This window comes from Sceloporus occidentalis, unplaced genomic scaffold (genome assembly GCF_023333645.1).
Source record: "Sceloporus occidentalis isolate IW3139 unplaced genomic scaffold, rSceOcc1.0.p SCAF_5, whole genome shotgun sequence".
In the NCBI taxonomy this organism is placed as follows: domain Eukaryota; kingdom Metazoa; phylum Chordata; class Lepidosauria; order Squamata; family Phrynosomatidae; genus Sceloporus; species Sceloporus occidentalis.
Window position 1 is genome coordinate 126,901,488 of NW_028316985.1, and position 22,921 is coordinate 126,924,408.

A 22,921-nucleotide genomic window follows, 5' to 3' on the forward strand; every position below is an offset into this window, starting at 1 on the left:
GATGACACCCAGCTGTATCTTTCCGCCCCTGACCTTTCTCCAAGGCTTGAACAGGAAGTTTCGTCTTGCCTCACAGCTGTCTCGCAGTGGATGCGCCATCGGCATTTGAAGCTCAACATGGCCAAGACGGAGCTTCTTGTCTTTCCTCCTAAGCCCACCCTTCAACACTCCTTTTCTGTCTCTGTGGACAACATTTCTATTCAACCAGTCCAGCAAGCCGGCAGTCTTGGTTTTATCTTTGATTCTTCACTGTCGTGTATCCCTCAGATCCAGACCACAGCCAAGGCTTGTAGATTCTTTTTGTACAATATTGCAAAAATCCGACCATTTCTCTCTGCCTCTACTGCCAAGATCCTGGTCCATGCCCTAGTGATCTCACGATTTGATTACTGTAATGTCCTCCTGGCTGGGCTTCTTCTTTCTCACCTCCGTCCTTTAATCTCTGTCCAGCATTGAGCTGCACGCATTATCACTTCCACCCACCGCTCTGACCACATCTCTCCTGTGTTGGCATCCCTTCACTGGCTCCCCCTCCCTTTCCGCATTCAGTATAAGCTCCTGCTGTCGACATTTAAAGCCCTCCATGGACTGGCCCCTCCTTACTTATCAGACCTTCTTTCTCCTCACCTTCCCACCAGGCCCCTCCATTCTGGTAGTCAAGGTCTGCTGTCCCAGCCCAGGATTTCCTCTGCTCCATCCTGGATTCGCCCCTTTTTACTTGCTGCCCCTCACTCCTGGAACCTTCTTCCCCCACAAGCAAGAGCCATCGCTTCTTTAACCAGCTTCAAAACGGAGTTGAAAACCACCCTGTTCAGAGAAGCCTTCCCAGGCACTGCATAATTGTCGCTTACTATTTGATGTTCTTTTGGTGCCTGTTTATCAAACCATTTCCTGTATTGCTATGTACTGTATATGCATTATCCTACTGGAGAGTATGTATTTTCCCTGTAAAATGATTAACCATCCATTATGAAGCCAAGCCCTCCCTCCAGTCCATCTGCCTTGGTCCAGGCCTCAGAGGTAGAGAGGAACTGCTGGACCTCTTACCCTTTCCCTCCACCACTCCCTCCTCCTTTTGTGTCATGTCTTTTTAGATTGTAAGCCCGAGGGCAGGGATCCATCTAACTAAAAAGATTGCATGTACAGTGCTGTGTAAATTTACAGTGCTTCATAAATAAATAAATAAATAAATAAATAAATAAATAATAATAATAATAATAATAATAATTTAGTTGGATAACTAAATATTCAAATGACACGATGTACTCCCAATTCAGTTTGAATTCAATCTGACTTGCAGCAGGATTTATAGGCCTGTTACAGACAGCCAAAATAAAGCTGCTTCGAGTGACAGTGGAGGTATGGTGTTTCAATGATGCATGCGTCCTAAGAGTCCAGAAGCCGCACCAAAGCCACACTCCAGTCCTTAGGGCTGCAGCATGGCTTTGGTGCGACTTCTGGACTCGTACGACACATGCATCATTGAAACACCATACCTCCACTGTGACTCGAAGCAGCTTTATTTTGGCTGTCTGTAACAGGCCATAGAGACAGATGAGGATTTCTTTTAAAGACTTTCTCTCTACATGCTATAGTCAATTTAGTATTTCCCCAGTGCTTACTTTTAGAACTTTCACTCTTGATAACAGTTAAACATCTTCCATTATACTACCACTCTGGAGAAGGCCTGATTTCTTTTTTATTATTATTATGAAGGAAATAATGTGTTGGGTCAAAATAAGGCTACCATTTAGGTCTCTAAAGGCATGAATTGCTCCATTTACAATTTTCTTGCTTTTTGATGTTTAAATTATCCTAACTTTACACTCGCACTCTTCACTCAACAGAACTTAAATATTCATTCTGCATATTTGGAAAGATGTGAGGTAGCATAGCTAAATGTAGTATTTTGGAAAAGCATGGTTTTGCAAACAAAACTATGCATCAACCCCTGCTTGGCATTTTTGGAGGTTTTGAATTTGTCATGGGGAAAGGAACAAAGCCCCCGTGTTTACAACTAATTTTCTTGCATTCTGGCTGTTTTAGGAAAATAACTGAAAGCTGAGCCCAGAAAAATTTAAATGGGTTAGAAGGGGGCTTTGTGCGACTAACAGGAGCTAAAAAAAAAGTGGTGTTTAATACTTTCCCCACCCTGACTTGCTCAAGACAGACAGACACATGGGATTTTACATGCAAAGTGAGATCCTCCTGCCTCTTCTCCTAAATATAAAGGTCACCTTTTGGAATGACACATGAAGTGGCCAGTGTTGCATGAAAAAGAAATCAGGGTGAAAAAAGTGACTTGTGTAAATAATAACATCTGTCCCTCCAAACAGAGCGATCTTGGTTCATAAAAACAAAGGAAAGGCAAGTTAGATCAGATCAAGGTTTCACCTATCTAGCATTCCATTCACATATGGCCACATGTAATCCAAGCCTTCTCTCAGGTGCACTTCTTAACGGTGAGAGTGTACGACTCTGTTAGAAAGACTGAGAGTTTTGTTATCAGAAACTAGACTCTATCAAAAGTCTAGACTCCTAGTGGGATCATCCAACGCAAAATGCCTTAAGCGGAGACACCAGTCTAAGATGCATCCATTCTGTTCTGGGAGTAATAGCTCCATCAGAAGAAAAGATGTGATAGTTCCAATGATGAAGAAAGTGGAGTAGCTCCCAAAGAGAAGCTATTGGGAAGCAGCAGTAGAAACTGATAATGGGGAAGGATAATGTTATGGATAATGGCAGTTGCTTTCGGCTAATTCTTGCATAGTAGGAGGCCCCTTCCTAATGTCATTTACCTTGAAAATGCTATGATGATACACTCTGAAATGGAGCAAAAAGTAGTACAGTACTGGCAGAGAACTCAGCAAAGGACAAATAGAAATAATGCTCAGTCTAATGACACAGCTTGGACCTGTCAAAAGAAAAGTCAGTTGGTGACACACACAGATGTGAAAAGAACACCCAAACTGCTCAACACCTATAACAGGAATGTGGAATATGAGAAGTATGAATTAGAGGAAGCTAAAAATGTTTAAACAAGAAATTACATGTATCAAGATTGCAGTACTTTGACCCAGTGAACTACAGTGGACAGGAATGGGTCATTTTCAATTAGCTAATTACAAACTGTTTTATTATGGAAATGAAAATGTGAGAAGAAATGGGGTAACATTAATAATGAGATGAGATTTAACAAAAGCAGTAAGGAGCTATACACACACACACACACACACACACACACACACACACAAAACAGTTGGCCCCAAAGGGGCACCACCATGCCGCCCCTGAGAGAGTTGGATTGGGGCCGTGGCAAGTGCACAGTATGGCCCCAATCTGGACAGCTTCTGCCCCAAATAGGAGTGGAAAAGGTCAGGGCCTATTTGGGGTGGAAAAAAATCCCTCATTCTGTAGATGTTTAAAAAACGTTTTTCCTGAGAAGTACATGGGCCTTGCCAACTGCAATTGCAAGGCAAGCGGCTCTTTAAAAAAAATTCCTCAGAAGTTAAATTCACATGTAAGTACGCGATTCTCTCAGAAATCACAGCACTCCTTTTAAAATAAGAATGACAATGTAAAGAAATACCACCAAAATGCAGACTGATCCTGTCAAATGGAAATTTTAAAGTTTGACAGGAAAATGAATGCTGCTATGGCGGATAAAAGGAACTGAGGGTTTAGGTGGGAAGCCAGTCAATAAGGCAGTTGGGGAGTGAGAGTTAGAGAAAAGCTAAAGAAGAATATTGGATCAATCATAGTGCTAAAATACAACTGAAAGAATATCCTAAAAGAATTTAAAGACCATGCTAAGAACAAGTTTGCACTATTAAACGTGAATGAACCTAACCAGAAAAACTGTGGACAGAAGCTGGGGATTTTATTAAAGAAGAATGCAAAATATAAAAATAAAAATTGTGCTTGTTTACCTTCAGGTCATTTCTGACTTATGTCAAACCAAAGACATACCTATCGTGGTGTTTTCTCAGCAAGATTTAACAGAGGAGGCTCACCATTGCCTTCTTCTAAGGCTGAGTGACAGCAACATGCCCAAGGTACCCCAGGAAGTTTCCAAGGATTCACCATACTGGTTCTTCAAATATTCCCTTTGTTGTTGCTGTTGTGTCCCTGAAGTCATTTCCGACTTATGGGAACCCTTAGGCAAACCAATCATGAGGTTTTCTTGGCAAGTTTCTTCAGAGGGGGGTATGTCATTGCCAGCCTCTGAAGCTGAGAGAGTGTGACTTGCCCAAGGTCACCCAAGTGGTTTTACATGGTTTAGCTGGGATTCAAACCCTGGTCTCCAGAGTCATAGGCCAGTGCTCAAACCACGACACCAAATATTCACTATTTGCACCCAAAAAGAAAGAAAAGCTTCACTGGATTACTGATGAAACTCTTCAAATGGCTGGGAAAAGAAGAAAAACAAGCTATTATGTGACAGAAATAGTCTGAATCCTGAATTCAACTGTTCAATAACTTGAACATGGTGGCAAAAGCATTATTAGGAGTAAACTCAGAGGAAGGGGGTATGAAGACTGAAAGATAATACAATAATTTAAGATATGATATGACATCATATTACTAGGAGAAAATAGCAAAGAACTAGAATGACTACTGACAAAAATTAAGAAAGAAAGTCAAAAGTACAGTTGCAACTGAATATTAAGAATACAAACATAATGACCACAGGAGGTTTATACAACTTTAAAATGGGTGATGAAGTCAATGAATTAGTTAAAAGATTTTCTCTACTGTAGCTCATTCATTAATCATAATGAAAACAATAGGCAAGAAATCAGAAGAATTGTCATTGGAAAAAACAGAAATGATTAGTAAAGCTGGCAATATTAGGAAAAGAGAAAGACAACATTACAGATGGATTGACTCAATCAAGGAAGCAATGGCCCCGACCTGAGCAGGTGTGTTGATAATTTAGGTTTCCAATTCATAGCCAACTTGATGGCTCCTAACAACAACAGATGATCTAAGCAATCATATTTGAAATTCAGGTATTGAAAATGCAAGGGATCATATAAATGGCACCATCACCATACATAAATCACAACAGCTACAAGGTACTTTGTGATTTAAATATGTATTTCTAATGTGGAAAAATATTTTTTTCAAAATGGAACAAGTCAAGATGCAGGAGTGTGTGTGAGAAAAGGAAAGAAGGAACAGAAGGTAGGATTTCCAGAACGAAAACTTAAACAAGATGAAACATACTTATATACTGGATGGCCCTTGTGATTATATCTATGATTATATGAATCTACGATTTTTTATTTGTTACAATTACGTATTTGTAGTAAGTTATTTCCAATCTCTAAGATAAGATTTCAGATCTGCAGATAAGTCACAGACTAACTGGAATAAAAAGAAAGGTGTCCAACTTGAAAAGCACAGACACTGAAGAAAGATGATCTAACAACAACAAGAACAAAGTACCGATGTGCCAACAGCACAAATGATGCTCAACAAATTCTGATCTTCTTTCTCTTAGGAAATCTTTCTATTACACGAAGTATATAGGTAACAATTCATTTTTACACTGGATGATCAAGAGTGAAAGTTTAGATTGCCTTTATTTTGTTTGAAACAACAATCATCACTCTGCTATTTATATAGATGCTTCTAAGGTTTGTGCTGCAACTTTCTCAAAATCTGGTTTTGCTGTGATTCCCTATTACTTTTTAAAGTTATCAAGAAGACAGTTTTAGTTTTCTGCACTGGTTAAATCCAGAATTTGAAAAGTAATCTTATGATAAATCTTTATTTTAAAGTTAGTCTCTTTCAAGGTGGATATAGATAATGCTAATAAAATAATTATACTAGAATTCCTTGATATCTTGTCATGTAGCTTTTAACCTTCTGACTGCCACATGTCTTTTTTCATGTTTTTGCATATGGATTGTTTTTCCCACTGGACCTTCTCTTTTCAGAGTCACTGACAATAACAGCATATGACACTTGCAAAACCAATCAAATATTAATACTGTGCAGTGCTGAAATTGTAAATATTGTATTATGCTTTGTGCTTTATATGAAGTACACTCAGAATCTTCCCTCAATAACCCCAATCTCAGCATATTACTGGTAGCAATTTGACAGCAGAAACCTTACCCAGAATAATTCCTCTATATTACTTAGATTAAAAAAAATCTTTATGGATACTGAACTTTTTGAAAAGGTACATTCACAGTTCGCATTAAAAATGTATTCTTAAAACTCTACATCTGTCTGTTTAGAAGACTCCAGAAAAGAACAGAATATATACTAATACAAGGACCCAAAGTTTCTTCTATCAATTTTAATTTCTATAGGGAGAGTGCTACATAATTTCATAAATAGGTTAGACTAAAATTGCTTTAGATCCTTTAGAAGAATATGTGAAAGTTTCAGTGCTTCCAAACACTGTTCATAAGAAAGTACAGAAATGTTTTTGTCCATGATGAAAACCTACTACATCTAAATGAGAGTATGAAGTGCTCTGAGAAATAAGAGTATGGGTTGTGAGCTCTATGTTGTTGTTGTGTGCCTTCAAATCATTTCTGACCTTTATGTCATTGGCAACCCTAAGGTGAACTTTTTCTTGGCAAGATTGGTACAGAGGTGGGTTTGCTATTGCCTTTCCCTGAGGCTGAGAGCATGTGATATGCGCAAGGTCACCCAGTGGGTTTCATGGCCAAGCAGGGAATTGAATCCTGATCTCCAGAGTCACAGTCCAACACTCAAACTACTATGTTATGCTGGCTTTCTGTGAACTATATAGGTGTACAGATATATAATTTGAGGCATCACAGATTTTCTGCTATCAGGAGAAGACATGCAGCCCACTTTGCCCCCCCCTCCCCACTGCATACAAACTAAGGGGCAATGACCTTGTTTTTAATTTAAACAGAGTTCCTTGTGATATTAAGTTAGAATTCCCCAGATCACAATGCAGATATGGAGTGCTTCACTCAGACACTATTTCACAGCTTCATATAACCATTATTTATTAAGTTGACAAGATAATTTCACCTCGGTCATGAACTGCAATCATGAACACAATTACCTGGAAGCAATCCCCACAGACCTCACTGGGGCAAAGCCACTGGGGCTTAAACGTAGGTGGCTTTAGGCAAGCTATGGTCTTTCTACATCAGCTCCTACTTATAGCTGAGGGTAGAAATAATACTGATCTTCCATGCAGTATTTGAAATGGTTAGATATTAAGGTTGTACATTCAAAAATTTTGAAGTATCTAAAAGCATTACATAGATGTTAACTATTAATACTTTATTTCTATACCATATTAATGTGTCTATCATCACACATTAATGTGGCAATGTACCAAACCTAGAATCAACAACAGATCATACAAAAATTATATAACCTATTTAATTAAGCACTTCTCAGTTATCACAAACCTTGTACAATACCATGGATTTAAATCCAACAGGCATACATCTTTTAAGTTAGGCTGTTCTGTTTAAACACACACACTTCTGCCTTAAAAGGCTTCCAGTTTATGTCAGTAAGGCAACATGCCAAGTGGAGAAGACAGATGACATGATAAAAGTCCAAACAAACAGTGGCAGGAGAAGAGCCATACAGATAAGTGAACAGGGCACATAAAACAACATGTAAACATGATTAGTTATATAAGGAAACAGATTTATACATAATGGTAAAACTACACACTACCACTAGTTTTCATTAATCATTTCAAAACTGTTAGAGAATTATATTAGGAAGACATAAAAGAAAGATTTTTCCACACAGAATTTGTTTTGAGTTTTTTGTTAAAGAGTTGAAAATAACACACCACAGTAAGACGTGCCAAAGTTCATCATCTCATCCATATGCTGTCTCAGCACAGGGACTCTGACATAGTTATATCATAGCAAAATAATCTTCAAACAGAGATTTAAATGTCACTGTATTAATATCATCCAATAAAATTACCATTTTGCTGTGACACATTTTGGTAGTGTCACTCTTCAGATCTGTTCTAGATGGAAAGATTTACTCAAGGGTTATGCAAGCAGTATTTAACCATGTTCTCATGCATCAGTGAATTATTTAATCGAATCAAGAAAGATTTATGATTCTGAGAAAATAAAAAAGTATAAACGACAAATATACTTTATGTTGCTACTGATATTTGTATATTTGTTTTACTATGGGGAAATGGATGTCATATATTTTTCATTTAAAACTTAGTTGCAAATTTACAACTAATTCAGTAGTAAATGTTAAGCTACATGGTTAATAAAACACAATGGAAAATATGGAAAATACTGCAATATATAACACTGATATATAAATCTACTTAGTTATCATTATAAGGCCACAGTCAAACATTACTATTTAACCCCATGTTCATCTATTTTTTCTTTTTTCTGTTCATACAGGCAGAAGAAAATATCCCCAAATTTTCAGTGCCATTGGTAAGTGCCTGATATAGAAATATCTACAGCAACTATCATGCTTATATCTGTTGGAATTATGATGTAGTTACAAGTATCACTGTGGATCAGTATCTACGAATGTCTGGTTTACATTTAATGCCCTCCCATCCAAATGGTCACTAGGATGCACTGGAAAACAAGTGTTTAAGTTCTAGAACTACACATGACAAGGTATATTCAAATAATCAAGATTTTGGAACTAAATTAGTTTACTTCTTTAGAATATAAAAAGTCGCTTACTTTTTAGCAAGACTGAAAAAAACCTTTTTTATAGCCACAAAACAATGTAAGGTTTCCATCATTTTGGCAAACTGCTTAGACTATTACTGCTACTGCTGAGGGAAGAAAAATGCAAACACTGGTGAAGAGCCATGGCGCATATTTAATTATCTACTTTTGTATTAAGTGCCAGAAGGATTCAGAGGCCCCAGAACAAGCTTTTAGAGTGCCATGGGAGCTAGAGAAGGGAGAGGATTGTTGATTTTGATATATGAATTATAAGAATTATAATATGTCTAAGAGTCAGAGGCAGCAGGATCCAATGGAAGTGTATTATTGGATACTGGACTTTGCCATGTTAGCTTTTGTAATAAATAAGAAGTCCATCTTAGGCCCAGAACAGATAGGTCAAATGAAGTGGTTTCTGGTTGCTTTGGAGACATGACGTTCAAATGATGCACACTTCAAAAGCAAACCAAAACCACACTGAAGCTGCACTCAGGTCCCAAACCAGAGCAATTCAACTCCTGGTAGTGTCAGTTGGGTCCTGCGGCCGTGGCCCAGTTTGGAAGTGGGCCATGCAGTGCACGGTCTCAACCCGCTTGTGGCTGAAACAGACTTGGGCCACTCTTTCACACCTGTCTGCTCTGGCCCTTAGACACATTATAATAGGAGTAACAGAATGTATAACAAGTTTTTGTTAATTAACTTATTTAAGGCATTTTCACTTCTCTGAAATTTGTCAATAAAACTTGATAGCATCAAAATAGAATATTACTGAAAACTAGTGATGCTACTGGAATCTGAATTTCATAACCGATCTCTCAAGCCCAGAGTTCAGAGAACTGCAGCAAAGTAGTTCACATAGACCCTAATATCCCCATAACACTATCATAGGGATCATGTAAATCACACCTACTATGGTTCTTAACTGTCTTGTTTGTGGCATGCTACTTCAAGCCATAACACAAGGCTACCACAGCCCAAGAGAACAAGGAAGGTCTGGGAGCCCAAATAGTGATAGATGCAATTACTGACAAACAAAAACAGAAAGAACCTTAGAAGTTCATTTTTGCCACTCCCTCTAATTAAGGAAAATTTGTTTTAAGTCCCAATTAATCTTCACTGAAAACATTTATTCTAGCTAGCTAATATGATAACATACCACAACTTCAAAAGTAACTATGATATTCTGGAGGGACAAACAAGTTGAAAATTTCAGGCTGTTAGTCCAGTGGCCATGAATTAAGTATTTAATTTTTCACATTTCATAATTTAATCTGTCTCTGATGGGAAACTGTCACTGAGAAGTATATTGATTATAGCAAGAACATGACAACACTATAACATGGAGGTAAAAGTGAAAACATGAAAAATCCACACCCTGTAAAGCCAGAGTGGTTAAAGATTCTATGCTCACATTAACCACAACAGACATTATTTGTTTATTTGTTCTTGCTGTTGTGTCCCTTCAAGTCATTTCTGATTTATGGTGCCCCTCAGCCGACCCTATTGTGGGGTTTTCTTGGCAAGGTTTGTTTAGATGAGGTTTGCCACTGCCTTCCCCTGAGGCTGTGAGCATGTGACTTGCCCAAGGTCACCCAGTGGGTTTCATAGCTGAACTGGGAATCGAACCCTGGTCTTTTCTGGAGTCATAGTCCAAAACTCAAACCACTGTGCCACACTGGACATCATTTTATTTTGATAAAAATTATTTAGATGTAATTGTAAGGCATGTATTTCATCTCTCCAGTCCCCACTACTGAGTGTATCCAACAACCTTAACAAGATTAAGGGTTTTATAAGCACCTTTCCTCTTAATTTAACAATGTGATGCAAAGCAGAGGACAGAAAGTACAGTGAGCTTTCAGCCTGTCTACTACTGATATTCATTTAACTGTAAAAGGGGGCAGGTCTGAGATGAAAACAAATCAAATATACAACTTCTTGTGTTTAGGGTTGACAAAGCACCCCCCCAAAAAACCATCCTTTACACGAAGCCAACATTAATGTATGTGCTGTAACACAGGGATTAGCAATTTTTAGGTCACATTGGATGTTGGGCAAATGTTCAAGGGCTGAAAATTCAAAGAGGGCCAAAAAAATGGGTAGCGTTATCCTTTTGATTTTAATCATTTCTGCTGCATCTTTATTATAAAGACTCATCCATCTTGTCTTTACTTTCTCTCTTGTCCTGTCATTCAAGTGAAAGGGAGAAATAACAGCAACTGAGGTTGTCTGCTGCATAAAGTACTTTGCATAAGAGTAACGGAAAGTTCATTGAGTTCATTGGCAGCCAACTGTGTCCATACTCCATGGGGGGAAATTTAAGTTTGCAAATTCTACTTATTTGTAAACTCAGACGTGGAAAGATAACCACAGATCCTGTAGCTTCAACATCTAGGCAGTTTGATTTTTGTATTTTTCTGCCCCCTCTCTCTCATATCCACCCTGAAAAAGAATCAGAGAGGACTCAAAAAGTTCAGAGGTTATACATTTTAGTGACCAAATAAGGTTGATTGAGCCCTCTGGATTTTGCTTATCAACCATATGAATGTTTCTTCTTTTAAAGACTGATTTGTTGAAATCATTAACACATAAATATGCTTAAAAGATGCTTCCTTTAATTTAGTCTTCTCACTCTTTAAAAGGAAATCATAAAGACATATTTAAAATTTAAGGGGGAAGTATTAGACATTCTACATCTATAAAAAGCTGTAGACATTAGTTTAAAATAACTCAGAGCTACCCGTTCTCTGCCCTTTCACTTTCTCTACCCATTCTGGGGATTAGATTTTTGGCTTTATTCAAACTACTTCATGGTTTCATATTCACTTTCCTATGCCTTCTTTTCTTTCTCTCTTTGTTGCTCTCCTGTCTCCTTGTTGTGACCTCTCAGCTTTTTCTCTTCTCATGCTGGCTCCCTTTGTCTCTCTGCTTCCTTTCTCTGAATCATTGCACCATCACAGACTTTGTTGTCATGGTGTTGGAAGACAGATCAGACAGACCAATCTCTCATTGCATATCCTTCTGCCAACTAGCCAAAACAGCTGCACAGTTGAGAGGCTGAGGAGATGGGACTCTCTCTACTTTAGCAAACTATGTTTCCTGTCACACTACTCTTGTACAAAGAAAGCAGTATTTCTGAATGCATTTTGTTCACTTGAACATTTAAACAAAATACAGAGACTTGGCATGTTCATCCATCTTTACATCCTTGTAAAAAGCTATCTATCTATAGCCATGAAAGAACAGATGACTAGATCAGCTCTACCACAGAGCCAATCTGTTTGCGGCCAGTACTTTCTGAGTCTAAACAGAGCATGTACAATTCTAATGCATCTTCCAATTTTCCTTTATCAATACAGTGGACCCTTGTTATACGCTGAGGTTTGGTTCCAAGATCCCCGTGTATAACAAAATCCGTGTATGTTCAAGTCCCATTAAATATAATGAAATAGCAAAATGGTGTCCCTTATAAAAAATGGAAAATCAAGGTTTGATATTTGAAATTTACACTTTTTTAAACATTTTCAAACCGTGTATGCTTGAATCTGTGTATAAAAAGTCCGTGTATAAGAAGGGCCGACTGTATGTGTGTGTGTGTGTGTGTGTGTGTGTATGTATGTGTATATATATATATATATACACACACACACACACACACACACACACACACACACACACACATATATTTTCCAGGTATGGTTGCAATATGGCTCAGTTGTGGCAATAATTCGATGCAAATAGAAGAGCCAGAAACTACATCCTCAGAAGTGTCTTGACATCTAAATTGTGAACAACCAAACATTTTAGCCATAATTTTTCACCTCACTGCTTTAAAATCTGCTGTTTTGAACTAGATAAATAAAATGGAAGACCATTTCCATTTCATGTTAAGTAACTCTTACTGAACTATACTTGAACGGCCTATTAAAGAAGAATTGTAATATTACATCTGAAGAGATGTGAAAACTACATATAGGAGTGAATTTAATCCATTAACTGCTTTATGGACCCCTAAATGTTCCTGGTTGCCAGATTTTACATTTAGGTTGCTGAGTTAGCTAAAATATCAAATAATATCACCCACACATAAAGGATTCCCTGAGGAATATATAGAGAAGGGAATTTTTGTTGTTTATTTTAGCAGGTATATGAAGTAGTTATTTGTGAAGCAATTCAACATAGCTATGGTTAATATGAATAAAATCAATTCATATTATGTGGAGTCAGGATTTCACTTTGTAGAAATGTATGTATGTCTTGAAAAGTTCTTGACACACAAGTGGGTGTCCCAATACGTTTTAGTAGAAAATGTTCCAGATCATTTCCCCTCTGCCTAGCAGTAGAATACATTGAATACTCATGCTTATTTGCTGACGAGACCAGACACAGAGAACTGGGTTATAAAATGGGCAACTTTATTAACATTCAACCTATTTAACTTTATTTCTTGAGAACTGCAAGCCCAGTGGGGAGAGAACCTTGTGTAGGAACAGCTGGTGGATGGTCTGCTCCAAGACCAATTCCTCAGTTTCCAAAAAGGGCGAAAACACCTGAGCCCCAAGGGCAATCCATAATTTGGGTTGCCCCTGGCTGGCCCTCATCCGGAAGGCCAACCCAAGACTTCCCCAATTAACTCTCAAGACTTAAGTGAGTGTTTGAATCTCAAGCCAGCCCCAAGGCAAGTCTCTTTCCCTTCGTGTTTAGCCTTTAGGACGGTGCCGAGGTGCTCACCGAATCGACTATCTCCCCCCGCCTATGCATGAGGCCTATTTATGGCCACACCCCAAGCCAATCATCCCATTCCTCATCCAGCAGTGTAGGGTAGGCAAAAAACCCTTGGGAAAACAAGGGCAAAAATTCCTACCGGCTCCGAAGCAACCAGAATGAATCTTACACTGTCTCCGAGGTGGGAGGGTGGGCCAGCTCTTTTGAACTGACAGGGAGGCAAGGGTGGGAGGGCTTAGCCCTGCCCCCTCCCTGTCTAACGGCCACACAAAGCACACCGTTTTTATTTAAATCTTTTGGTCTCTCCAATGAGAGGCCAGCAAAACCTTCTCGCTGGGCCAATGGGCCCCGAGAACCATTATTCTCCCTTCTGACAGTTTATTTCCTGCTACTACAAGTCCTCAGTCTTCATCATTTCTCTCACACTAGAGAGCATCCATCTTCTAAACAGCACTCTACAATGGCACTTTTGGATTATTTTCTCTCTGCATGACATCCCCCCACCTTATGCAAACTTACATACTACTTCTTTTTATAACAAATGTGATTTTAATTGGACTCCTCTACATGCCACAAGACTCAAGATATTCTTATAAAGTGCAAGTGCTTTTTGTTGACTATTTAACTAGAAACACGTTGTTAGAAATATGTTACAAATCTGCAGTCAAACCTCATAGAGTGTAATGACAGTCAACATACATGTGGAAATCTCTATCAGGTACAACAGACTACAGCCTTAAAGGAGCATAATATTATGGAGAATAACAATGCACTAGCACCGTGGTGGCAAACCTATGGCATGCATGCCAGAGATGGCATACTAAACCATTTTTGAGGGCATACAGAGGGTGTCCCAGGCCTTCAGCGGTCTCTGGAGAGGCAGCTCAAGGCCCAGGAGGGTACGGGGGAGGAAAAGGAACAGGCACACCTCTCTTCCTCATCTTCCCACCCATCTTGGGCATTCAGCTGTCTCTAGGAAAGTTCCACCCCCCAGAAATGGAAGTCTCACCCCTGATGCCCCTCTGGAAGTCCCACCATTGGCAACAGGTGACACCTGCTGTGTGAACATCTCTGAGTTTGGGCACTCGATCTCTAAAAGATTAACCATCACTACACTAACAGTATACTTTTGGTTTTCCCAGTTGTACCTAGTCTGGAATTAGGTAGTCACAGGAACATTTTTTGTGCTAAAATAATGATATTGTTGGATACTCCTGTACATCTTCACTATGTTGCATCTATATACCAGAATATATATTGCTGTTATAGTATTAGTCAAAAGGAAACACTCACCTTAGACAGCAGACTTTGGCTGCCCTTAGAAAAACAGCAAACTTTTATTTTAATATATTATAAATTATAGTCTTAAAAGGAAGCCATAGTATCATGCACTGTATTTTACATATGTCCTAAAAAGGTCATCATAGGAAATATGTGACAAGGTGGCACTCTTGGATGCACTCTTACTTCCCTACAGGCACTATTTAATGACAGATTTAATGTACATAGCCTTGAACCTGACACTAAAAAGGTGCTTGTAGCAGCTGTAACCATGCCAAGAAGGGGCTAATGGCACTTGCAAGATGGCATCACCCTTGAATGTCTCCTTCAGAAGGCACATGTCCTATTCAAAATGGTACTGTTCCGCCTATATATTCTGCCACAAAAAACAGAGTACTATGTGCCATTACGATGTTTTTCCCCACTAATCACCAGCATTAGTAGAAATTGAAACAGTGGAAAAAGAAGATCTGTTTGCAGCAACATTTTCAATTTTCCCTGTAACTGGCAGCCTTTAAACCCATCTGGATTAAATAAAAACCTAGTTAACACACAGTCTGAAGAAGACTCAGTAATTATAAAAATACATTAATGTGATTTAATACTCTGGTAACTAAACACATTTAAGTGTGCAGAGAGAAATAGGGGGCTTTCAATTGTGTTTTTATAATTTCATATATTAAATATGATGGGTCACAGACTAACCTACATATAATTAAAATTACCATCCACTTGAAATCAATAATATTTAAAAATTGCATAACTATGCTTTCAAATGCAGACCAACATATTTTATTCATGTGGTTACTCTGCCCTGGGGCTTTTGTAGGGTCATAGAGAAGGGACTAGGTTGTGCCATAAATCTAAATAAAAACATAAACTGATTGCAATGACTACACTTTTGGCTACAAAGATTGTGCCTGAAGACTTGGATTTTAAAATGGTTTTCATTCTAATAAGCTGAGTACCAGCATCTTAGCCACAAGTCACATATTAAACATATCACATCACAATGCATACAGCAGAGAGGGCAAAGAAAATCCAGTAATGATTCAAATAGTCATACACAGCAGAAACCATAGACCTAATTCCCATAAAACTCCTTTCAGCTCTCCTGGGCAACAGGAAAACTGGTAATCTTGTTGAAGCAGCCATATTCCATCAGCGGGGAAGAGGGAATTTCTTCTACTACTCAGCAGCCTCATTTTTTACATTATTCACAGTTGCTTCAGCTTCAACAGGGACCCACTTCAAAGGTTTTATTTTGTTCACTGCTGTGGCTTGGACTGAAATTTAACAAGCATATTTCAACACATGCTATCAGCAGTTCAGGATCATAAAGGTTCTGGGCACTGTACTAATTTTAAAAGCTAAACATAAAGTTTCACTTGGGTCTTAGTGGATACGGTGGTCTACAGATATAATGTATATACTGAATCATAGTGTTTTGGATTAAAATAATTCCAAGGAAGCTTTAGAACACATAGTCATGTTGATGCATTACTACGTGCATCCAAATCTATTATTAGAATTAACTAATTCTTTGCTACTAATTATGCTTTAAAAATATGATATGAAAAGCTGAAGGATTGTGCTTGAAAAGACCACATATTATTTTTGTATGCACAATACTTTTTAATACAGAAGTAATGATTGAATTATTCCTCCTCAGAAAAAAAATGGTAGAACAGCATTTCTAAATTACAGTTCACTTTTTAAAAATGGCAATTCACTTGCCATTTTGTGGGAAATGGTTACAAAATACAGGTATTTTCTATACCACCTGAAGAGGATTTAATTAAATTGTTCTCATACCCTTGTTGTTCTTAGCAATTGCTGATAAAAACGACCGCTGTATATTATGCAGTTTAGAACTGTCCATATATAATCAGCAAAATAGACATATAGATTTATGACAATAATCATAAAAACACAGGCTTACCTATAAAATAAGATAGTAATATTGCCAGTAGCACGGAGACCCCTACAGCACAAAGTGCTGTACATTTCCAGCTACAGTACTTTGAAGACTTTTTAAATTTAAAAGCACTTCTTGATAAGGTGTTCCTAGGTAGTGGTCGCGTAGGAGGGGAATAAACCGAGCCGGATGCCATTGTGTAACCCGGTGTCGCAGTACTGAACAGTGGTGTTGTCCCTGTTCCTGTTTTGAATAGGAAATGCCTGCAGGAAACAAAAGTACACATTAAAATAAGCACAAACAAACATGTAGGATTAACTAAAGAACTCTTTTTCACAATCTTCTCTGTAGCTTTTAAAATTTTATTCAGATACAAGCCTTTCTAAACATGACGGTACTGAGGCAAAAATTCTTGTTGCAGATGTCAGTTAACAGGGGAAGAAGAGATTACATGGAATCGGTCATTTGTGGGTAAATATAATTGTCAATGTTGCCAGCATGGCCATATGATTTGTACTGCAGAATGTGCTGGTAGCTGGATGTAAATGACAAATGAATCTGTGAAATTATTTCTGCACACAGCCTTTACCAGACCAGGATGCTATAGCTCCATACTGGCAAAGAACCCCTTTGTTCAAATCTGAGAAAAATATTAATGATTTATTTCAGTTGGCATTCAGCATGTTAATAACATCCAAAAGCATACAGTAGGCAAGCAGCTGGGGAAAAAACACGTGTGTGTGTGTGTGTTAAGCCTTCCATCTGCATATGTTGCTCCTGAATTGGATGACAACACATATTTACTTGACACTGTGTTTTACTTGACTAAAAGAAAGAAAGTGACATGAAATGTTGCACTATGCATTTAATATAGCATACAGTTAAGACTTTGGTTGGGCTTTACAACACACTGTACTGTCTTTCTCTTACTCTAAACCACTTCTAGTAAAACTATTACAAGGCTTGATTTAATAGGATCATATGAAACAACACTGTTGCTTCCCAGCAAAGTGTGACTGCTGTAGATAAGGACTACTTTTTTTGTAGTGGTTACAATTAGCAGTGGAACTGCCTAAAGTCTAAAGATCAACCCATCTTAAACCATTCCATTTCATAGTGTAAATTATTGAGGGAGTGTTATTTTGAACTTTCCTAGGCACCGTAGAAACTATGTCTTCAAATTGTTTCTACAACTGCTTTAAGAATGTAGGAAATTGCTCCATTTAACCAAGTATGAATAACTAAGTATAAGTATTCTGATTGGCAACATGAAGTCAACAACTATTTTGCAATATAAGTCAGAAAAGATCAATCCTCCATGTGGTAAGCCACATGCTGCCCAGGTATAGATTTCTTACCTGACTTCTGGAGAGGGTAAATTAATATGGTACTGTAGAAAGTGGTTAGCATTAATGCTTAGGGTAACATAAACATGATAAACCATGCATGGCAAGGCCATCATAGCATAATTAGTATGCAAACCACAGTGTTCCTAGCTTTGCTGAAATCCTGGTGGTTAGTAGAAATAGTAGGAATACATATTTCACGCACTTGTGTAAAAGAAGGTATGATTGAGGTTGGCTGTTTCCTCTCATAAAGTAACATATTAATTGAGCACTCTCCCCTGAAGAAATTGATAACCAGTGTTTCCTTATACAGTGGGCCCTTGGAACTAGTGTTTGCTAATATGATGTTTCCTATTACAGAGGGACCTCCCATGGAAACCAATATCCGTGGATGCTCGTCCCATTACATACAGTGGTGTAGTAAAATGGTGTCCCTATATAAAATGGCAAAATCAAGGGTTGTTTGTTGGTTGGTTGGTTTGGAATTTATATATATTTTTGGAATGTTTTCAAGCTGTGGATGAATGAATCCATGGATGAAGAATCCTTGGATATGGAGGGCCGACTGTAAGGAATATTTGGTGAAGCATCTTCTTAGCAATTATCAACTGCTGGGAAGATGTTTACATAACATTAAGGGTACCTCCCACAACATGAACCATCCCTGCTAAGTTGTTATGTAGAAAACTTCCCTGGCAATACACAATTCCTTAAATTACAAAATGACGTACATCGGGGTCTCCAATACAAAGAGCCCCCTCTTAAAAAAAACACAACCCTCATACTTAACTACAGACACGGGGAGAAATTTATCCACTTGTGGAGTGTTCAGGCCCAGCAGAAGTATTTTTGAAAGTGGGAACTAAAACAAAATGGCCTCCCTGGGTTTACTACACTAAACTGATGACAGCAGTGTCAAGTTAGTTTAAAAGCTGTGATTAAGCACGCAATCAATTGCTTCCCAGTTATCTATGTAAAGGTAGATGACAGTTTCTAAAGGTAGGCAGCCACAACTATTATGCATTAAGTAAAAACCTTACAGTGTTGCAGTGAATCCAAACGAGACTATTCAAAACTCAGCAACAACCTAGGGCAATTCTGGGGAAATTGCAATAAAATAGATGCACAGAGAAACAGTACCATGTGGGTTTTCCCCCCCTATAATGAACTGAGTTATTGCAGCTCCCTTTTTAAAGTTTACTGAATATGCATAACAAACAATGTGAAAGAAAATGAACATACTATGAATATAGGTCATATGCTCTTGTTGTACACAAAATATACTACAGTTAAATGAAAAACCTATGCATGTGTTCCAGTATCTCCTGGAACTAATTATGTCTCTTTCTGTATGTCTTTAAAAAAAAGAAGAGGAAAGGACTGCTTACTTCACAGTGGGTTTCAGCCTCCACTACTGTGTAACAAGTTCATCCAGAAACCATTCAATGTCACTAACAGAAATACATCTTAATACTGAGACATGGCATGGTTAATAACATCTTAAAGAAGGTTCTCATTTTATTTGATCTTGTTATGATAGTTTTCATTCATCAAGACTGACACAAGAAACACACACACACTATTAATGTTGCCTCTGTCCTACTATTTCTTGAAATGGTACTATCTCAAGAGAATTTATGTTTCATGAGATTTATTTCTGCATTAGGACATTCTAAAGGAGAAGACAAGGGCAACATATGAGGGGGGGGGGGGGGTCACATGGACATTGACATGGACATCAATATTAGAACTGCTGAATCGTTGCCAACCTCTTTCAGAATCCTAACCTGGGCTCCACAAACTGTGTGGAAATGGAGGGTAGAGGTAAGGACCTCAAATGCACACTCTACCATAGGCTTTCCAGTTCATATAAAAAAAGACCCTATTCATTGTTCATACTAAGGTTACATTGTTGTTACATGCCTCCAAGTCATTTCAAGCTTATGGTGACCCCATGGTGAACCTATCACTGGGTTTTCTTGGCAAGATTTGATCAGAGAGGGCTTGCCATTGCCTTTCCCTGAGGCTGAAAGAGTGTGACTTGCCCAAGGTCTCCCAGTGGGCTTCAATGGCTATGTGGGGGTTCGAACCTGGTCTCTTAAGAGTCCTACTCCACTAGTCCATGTTGGCTCTTAAAGTCACATATCCAGTGTAAAAACAGTGCACCTGTGCCATATGCGGGCACAGCATATACGGCTTCAAGCATATGGTGAAGATGCATAGCAATCAAACAAATGGTATGTGCGCCCATGGTGTGTGTGCTGCGTCACAAGCACGTGCCCTGTTGTTTGCAATGGGGCAGGAGCATATGTGGGATTTTCCTTACAGGGGTGTGTGTGTCCAGAACAGATCCCCCGCATAAGGGAAGGGCCCAGTGTATTAGCTTGGATACTCATAACTTTTTATTGGCTTCTCTCACCCTGTACAGTTTCCCCTCAACGAACATGGAAACAGATTTCAAGCAGAGGAGTTTTTAAAAGTCTTTGGTCTTATTATGGATATATCATTATATAATAACTAGACCATGCTCACAATCAAATCCTCAATAGTGTTATCCTCATAGCCCTATTGAGTGCAAGGTGATTAGTCTCACATTGGATTAGAGCCAGCATGGCATAGCTGGATTATGTTGGATTAGAGCCAGTGTGGCATAGTAGTTTGAATGTTGGACTAGGACAGACTTGTCCACCACCATCCCATAGAGCTGCTGGCACCACATACCCCTTGCATGTCACCACTTTTGTGCCTCCACCATGGCCCTTAAAGGCTGAAATGGGGCGCCTGGTTACAGCTATTGACCAGGTGCTCCCTTCTGACATCAGAGGCCACAGTGGATGGTCTTCAGGGAAGATGCAATGGTGGTGGCAGGTGGGGGGTGCATGGGCCATCTGGTCTGCTGGCAGTCACTGCAGAATTTTCAGTCTTTTTACATCAGATTAATGCCCCCTTTGGGTTGGGATCGGTGTGGGATCACCGGATTAGTCTATGCTGGACAATCCAAGCCCAGAGCTAATGGCCTGCATTGTCTTAATAGCCCCAAATCTTACCTAGGAATTCTATGATAGTGTCACCTTATGGTAAAAATGACTTGAAATCACTTAACAATGACAAATTTATAAGACTATAGTCTAAGTAGCTAAGTAGCCAAGGTTCCAGTCCACTACTGTATATCACAGAATACAGGAAATATCTTATTTTTTCAATGTAATCCTCCAAATTTTAGGAGTGTCCTGTGATTTCTTCTTCCAGAAACTAATACAGATAGGAAAGAAGAACACAGCGTCAAATAAGAGGAAAAAGCTCTACTGCTCAGGCAGATCTGACCAGTGGTAAGAGCTAATTAAAATCAAAGAATGTATCAAGTAAGATGGATTTTTGTAAAGGAACAAAGTAATCTAATTTTCAAAACTATAATGAATGACGTAAATTGGAATTTCAACATATATTTAATTCTACAATAAAGTTACTAATGAAGGTACTGAGTGATTCATTGACAGATCTGCTACAAAATTCCAGAAGATTTTTTAAAAAATAAAATGGAAACGATATTAATAAAATTAATTAAAAAAACCAACAGGAGTCAGTGTGGTGTAGCGGTTTGAGTGCTGGAGTACAACTGAGACCAGGCTTCGAATCCCTGCTCAGCCATGTAAACCTACAGGGTGACCTTGGCCAAATTACACATTCTCAGCCTCAGAGGAAAGCAATGGCAAACCTCCCCTGAACATATCTTGCCAAGAAAATCCCATGGGATAATCAGAAATCAGAAATAACTTGAACAAAAACAGAATCAACACATTTTGCATTTCTCATTGGGTCTTTACCAAAAAGCTAAATAACTCTTGGATTTTTGAAAAGCAACTTCTTGTTTATTTTAGCACTCTGGGTTGAAGAATTACATGAGGCCACATGTTTCAAAGCACTTACTCTAATGGAGTCAATGGTGTAAGGACTTTTCAGTTTAGCAGTTTCAGTACACTGGCATGCCCTCATACTCACCCCATTAACAACAACAACAACAACAAATAAAGGTGTTGTATTCCTGAAAACCAGAAACTCCAAGAAACCAAATTTTGAAGCTCTTAATCCTAACCTGAACAAGGATACAGCTGGGAATTGGTAAAATGAAGAATGTTGGAGGACAGTAAGGAGAGAAAGAGTTTTGGCTTGGGTCGGATGGGAAATTAAGGTTTGTTCCCCACTCCCTGCCCAAATTACTCCAGCTATTTACTTTACTCCCAAGCTTAAAACAAGGATAACAGTGGGGGAGAGTAAAATTATAGTTGCAATTTTTCAGCTTCATTTTGGTAGGACTTTTAGTGCAGTTGTTAAATTTAAATGTGAATTAAATGTAAACTGATTATGGATTATTTTAGTTGTGTTTAGTTTGATCAAAAAGGTACATGTTTAGTATTTTGTAATACTGGAATGAACTCCAAATGCAAAGGGAAAGATGTTTCTGTACACAGTGCAGTAGGCCTTAAATCATTTACTGGTACTTAAAAAGAAAAATCCTTAGTGTGTTATGTTTTCTCAATAGGTGGCTTGATTTTCATAGGATATTTTACTTTTTACCAGAATCATTTTCATACCCAGGAGCAATAAATCAATACTACCTATTACAGTGCCTTTTCCAACACTGTAGTTGATAGAGAGTTTGTGTTTAACACTACAGCTTGGATCTCCCTTATCTAAAATGCCTGGGATCAGAAGTGTTTTGGAATTTGATTTTTTTGTGGGGGGGGGCATCTTGGAAATGGGATCCAAATCTAAACACAAAATTTATTTATGCTTCATACATATTTTCTGCACATAGTTTGAAGGTATTTTCATATTTTAATAATTTTGATATTTAATATTTTTAATAATTTTGTGCATAAACAAAGTCTGTGTACATTAAAACCATCAGAAATCAATGTGTCAGCCACCCATGAAAAAAAAGTTTCAGATAAAGGAGACTCAAC

At 38.3% G+C, this 22,921-nt stretch overlaps 1 protein-coding gene across 8 annotated transcripts in view; it reads right to left on the minus strand.

Moving 5' to 3' along the window:
* Nucleotides 1-22,921, minus strand: part of TENM3 (teneurin transmembrane protein 3) — a 495,594-nt gene that overhangs the window by 149,743 nt on the left and 322,930 nt on the right. For all 8 annotated transcript variants that reach the window (XM_089525433.1, XM_089525431.1, XM_089525429.1 and 5 more), the window contains one exon: nucleotides 16,636-16,874. In XM_089525433.1, the coding sequence (XP_089381559.1) occupies nucleotides 16,636-16,874 (239 nt within the window). The remainder of the gene's footprint in view (nucleotides 1-16,635; nucleotides 16,875-22,921) is intronic.